The sequence below is a fragment of the Pinus tabuliformis genome, chromosome 2_1 (genome assembly GCF_031772625.1).
Source record: "Pinus tabuliformis cultivar Carrire ecotype Pingquan chromosome 2_1, CPIR1, whole genome shotgun sequence".
Lineage (NCBI taxonomy): Eukaryota > Viridiplantae > Streptophyta > Pinopsida > Pinales > Pinaceae > Pinus > Pinus tabuliformis.
The window spans coordinates 338,450,771-338,455,040 of record NC_142299.1 but is presented as its reverse complement, the minus strand read 5'-3'; the positions used below and the strand labels follow the sequence as shown (position 1 = coordinate 338,455,040).

The following is a 4,270-nucleotide window of genomic DNA, read 5'->3' as shown; positions in this document are numbered from 1 at the left end:
CTCTTGAATTTCTTTGGTATATGCTTGGCAAAAAAACAACAAATCCAATATAAATACTGTTAAGGGAAAGTACATAAAGCCACCATCTTGCATTCATTGTTATGAATGACATCCAAAGGTTACGTAAAATTGGCAACCTCAATTCCAAAGTTAAGTAAAATATAATAAAATATAAGAGGTGGAGTTTGAACATTAACCATTTCTCAAACGTGGCCTAGCAAGATGCACAGCGTCGACGCCATGATTGGATGTTGCGTGTTAAATGCTCTGGCGTCACAGCAGACGTCATTAGGTTTTGGTGGTATGAACTTCTTATTTTCAGCTGTATAGGTTTATTAATGCACTTTGACATGTTTTTCTGATAGCCAGATATAAAACGCAGGCGGTTACAGAGGTGGAAAAAAATAACGCCCTGTTACATCGAGCTATCAGGGGCACATGATAAGGTTCATTAATAAACCTATAGAGATGAAAATAGGGTATAAATAGATGCTACGGCCTACAAATACGCACCCACATCAGGCGAGTCAGTCAATTCTTCAACGAGTGAGAGTGAGACGAAAGGAAGGACGAGTGAGAGTGAGACGAAAGGAAGGAGCACAGGTTGTAAGAAGATATGACTAAAATGCAGAAAGCGTGGTTCTACAATGAATATGGATCCGCAGACGTCTTGCAATTGGGGGAATTCCCTGTGCCAAAGCCGGGGCCTGGCCAGATTTTAGTTGAAGTCCGAGCTGCCGCTCTCAATCCTGTCGACTTTAAAAGACGGGAAGGCGGTCGTAGGAGGGCCGATTCCAATTTTCCGGTATTCACTTTTGCGGGAGTTTAATTATTATATTTTTCCTCTAAAAATGATGTAAATCTTGTCATTTTTGAAAAAAATTGGTAGAGTTTTTTCTAAATACAAGTAAAAGCTGTTAAATTTCATAATTTTGTGTGTTTAAAAATTTTTGATGAAAAATTTTTGATGTTACTGAATCTATTTCCACCTCAAAACTACCTCTATAAAAAAAATTTGATTTTTTTTTTTCTCCAAATTCAACCAGGGCGTCCGAACAATTCCACCTCTGTAGAATCCTTCGCCTTTTTGCTTTTGTTCTAACCGAAGCTACCTCATGTTAACCTAGTCAAGAATGTGAATGCTCTTCGATGAATATATATATATATATTCTGTGTGTGTAATTTTGCAATGCAGGCTGTGCCAGGTTGTGATGTAGCTGGAGTGGTGGTGGAAGTTGGCGATGGCATTTCCAAATTCAAGAATGGTGACGAGGTCTACACAGACGTTCAGGACTTTACAGCGGGAAGGCCAAAACAGTTGGGGACACTCGCCCAGTATACGGTAGTGGAGGAACACCTGGTGGCGGCTAAGCCCGCTAATTTATCGTTCGAGGAAGCTGCGAGTTTGCCGCTTGCGGTACTGACTGCTCAGAAGGCGTTCGATATCGCGAAATTTGAGAAGGGGCAGAGCGTGTTCATAGTGGGAGGAGCGGGCGGAGTGGGCAGCCTCGCTGTTCAGCTGGCGAAGCATGTGTATGGGGCTTCCAGGATTGTTTCCACGGCTAGCACTGGGAAGCTTGACTTCGTCAAAAGCCTGGGGGCAGATGTGGTCATCGATTATACAAAGCAGAGTTACGATCAGATCTCCGAGAAATTCGATTTCGTATTCGACACCATAGGTCAGTTGCTCACGAATTTTTGCTTTGGTCGGCTTTTAGTGCAAATATATAACGTAATCTAATGCCAGCTTTTAATTTCATTTGCAGGGGAGTCGAGCAAGTCTCATGTTGTGGCCAGAGAGCAAGCCAAAGTTGTGGACATAGCTTCGTTTCCGCCTCATCCCAGGGCTGAATCCTTCCGGTTAACGCACAGCGGCCATAACCTGGAGAAGCTGCAGCCGTACATAGAAAGTGAGAAATTGAAAGCAGTGATCGATCCAAAAAGCCCGTACTCATTCTCTGATGTTATAGAGGCCTTTAAACATCTAGAAAGCGGGCGAGCCAGAGGAAAGATTGTCATTTCGCCCATCGAATAAGAGAAGGGTTGATGCAGGAATTAAGATTGTCATCTCGGAATTGTAGGCTTTTTACGGAATTAAGATTGTCATTTCGCCCATCGATTGTGCAGGATCAAATACTATACCTATCTCGTTGTAGGTTTTTACGGCCTGATAGTGGGGATTTTGAACTCAGCCCCCCAATGCTTGTATTTATTGGGGATAATTGTATTTATTTTGTATATGGTAAATTTTCCCTTTTAATAAGGGATACCTTTATCTTGTCAAGTTTTAAATATTTATTAAAACATGTGTAATAGCTTTCCGAGTAGTTTTACATTTATTACCATACCAGGGTTGGATATTGGCTGGGTGTATGATTATTATGGTCTCTAGTGTTAGTGGCAATGCAAATTTGGACATACAATAATTTGTTAACATAGAGCGAAATCTCTTTTGGACATTGAGGGATGATTTGAGACATTTTTACATTGAATTTGTGTATGGTGTAAAAGGATAAAATGTGGGAAAATAATTAGCATTCTAAGCATAGAATTTTGGTTGTGTATAATTATATGAATTTTGAGTCTTTATAATAATAGTATGTTATTTTTTACACAAACTGTAATGCATATGTTTTTGTTAGTGTTAACGGTGAGTACTTAAGTGATGAACTTTGTTACAAAAATTCATAGAGTTATAAAGAACACATTATTATAATCTTAAACTTACATATTATATATATTTTAAATTACGAAAATCATTATGTCATTGAAACTAGAAGACTTTATGTTAACAATATGTAAAAGGGTTTTAATATTGTTAAACATTTTCTTTTTTCAAGACTATGGGTATCAATCTCTACTATTGCACCATATACTTTTATTTTTCAAATTGTTAATGCAAAAGAAGTTATAGCTAAAATGAAATAGGGACATATTTTAAGATTTTGACATATTTCAACACAATGATATATTGAAAATACCACAAGGGCTTCACTTAATGAACCTTTGATATAGCATGTGCATTCGTGGCATACTAAACAATACCCTTAATTTGACTACATATTGGTAAATACCTCTAAAAATCACTTTATTTAACCCCCTACCAATACAAACCCAAATACACCTTCACAATTAAAAAACCCCTATTTTAACTAAATATTCTAGGTATCCATTTTTTCATTAACATTTTTTATACCCCTTTATATTTTTTCGTAAACATTGAGCTCCATTTTATATATACAACATATAAAAACCCTTTAACCCCTTTTATATGCTCAATATATTATGCCATTTTTTCCTCAATATACATCCCTCAATATGAACACGTGGTATGGTATTTCTCCCGTAGTGAAGGCCCTGTGAAAAATACTAAAAATATTTATTATTTTTTAAAAAATTAGATATATAGAATATGCATAATTTACTTTATATGTTTCTAGCTTCGTGGACAACAAATTTGTCTATCATATAAAAAAATAATGTTGAAGATAGAGATATAGAGAGGTTTTTGTTAAATGGAGGTTTTCATGTATTTTCAACCCAAACTACCATGTTTTCCATGTATAACCTATACCGAAAGCAACCAACTCTATAAGAACCTAAGCTTCGAACAACAACAAAAAAGAATTCAAAAGAGTTTATTTGTACTATAAAAGCGCACACACACAAGCACACTCTAGAAATGTGCATGTGTTCCTAGATCTGGGAAAATTTGCACACTCCTATAGAGGGGAAAGGGTTGATGGAGGTAGAAAGAGGGGTGTGGAAGAGTGAGATATGGAGATGAAGAGGGGAGAAAAAGAGAAGGAGGGAGACATGGACGGAGAAAGAAAGAGTAGGGGATAGTGGGGAAGAGGGGTGTGGAAGAGTGAGATATGGAGATGAAGAGGGGAGAAAAAGAGAATGAGGGAGACATGGATGAAGAAAGAAACAGTAGGGGATAGTGGGGAAGGGAGAGAGAGGAAGAGGGTCAAAGAGGGAAGGAAGTTGAGAGAGAGGGAGGGAGGGACATAGTGAGAGAGGGAAGGGGAGTGGAAGAGAGAGAGGAGCAGGTGGAAATGAGGAAGAGAGAGAATGAATATGATGGAGAGGGAGGAAGGATTAGAGAGAAGGGGGAAAGCGTTATAAAGGGAGGGAATAAGAGTGGGAGGAGAGAGAGGGGGGGAGAGGAAGTGGGAGAGAGAAAAAGAGAGGTGGAAAGTTGTAGAGAGAGAGATAAATGGAGGTAGAGAGAGGTAATTAAGGAGGGAGAGCAAGGTAAATAGAGAAA

At 38.3% G+C, this 4,270-nt stretch overlaps 1 protein-coding gene across 1 annotated transcript; it reads left to right on the top strand.

Annotated features, from left to right (window-relative positions):
* The first annotated feature begins 290 nt into the window (after window positions 1-290).
* On the top strand, window positions 291-2,275 carry LOC149200225 (2-methylene-furan-3-one reductase-like). Its single transcript, XM_089402635.1, has 3 exons — window positions 291-805; window positions 1,196-1,679; window positions 1,767-2,275. Exons 1-3 carry the CDS (start codon window positions 617-619, stop codon window positions 2,033-2,035), a joined length of 942 nt encoding a protein of 313 aa, XP_089258761.1. The 5' UTR covers window positions 291-616; the 3' UTR covers window positions 2,036-2,275.
* The last annotated feature ends 1,995 nt before the right edge of the window (window positions 2,276-4,270 follow it).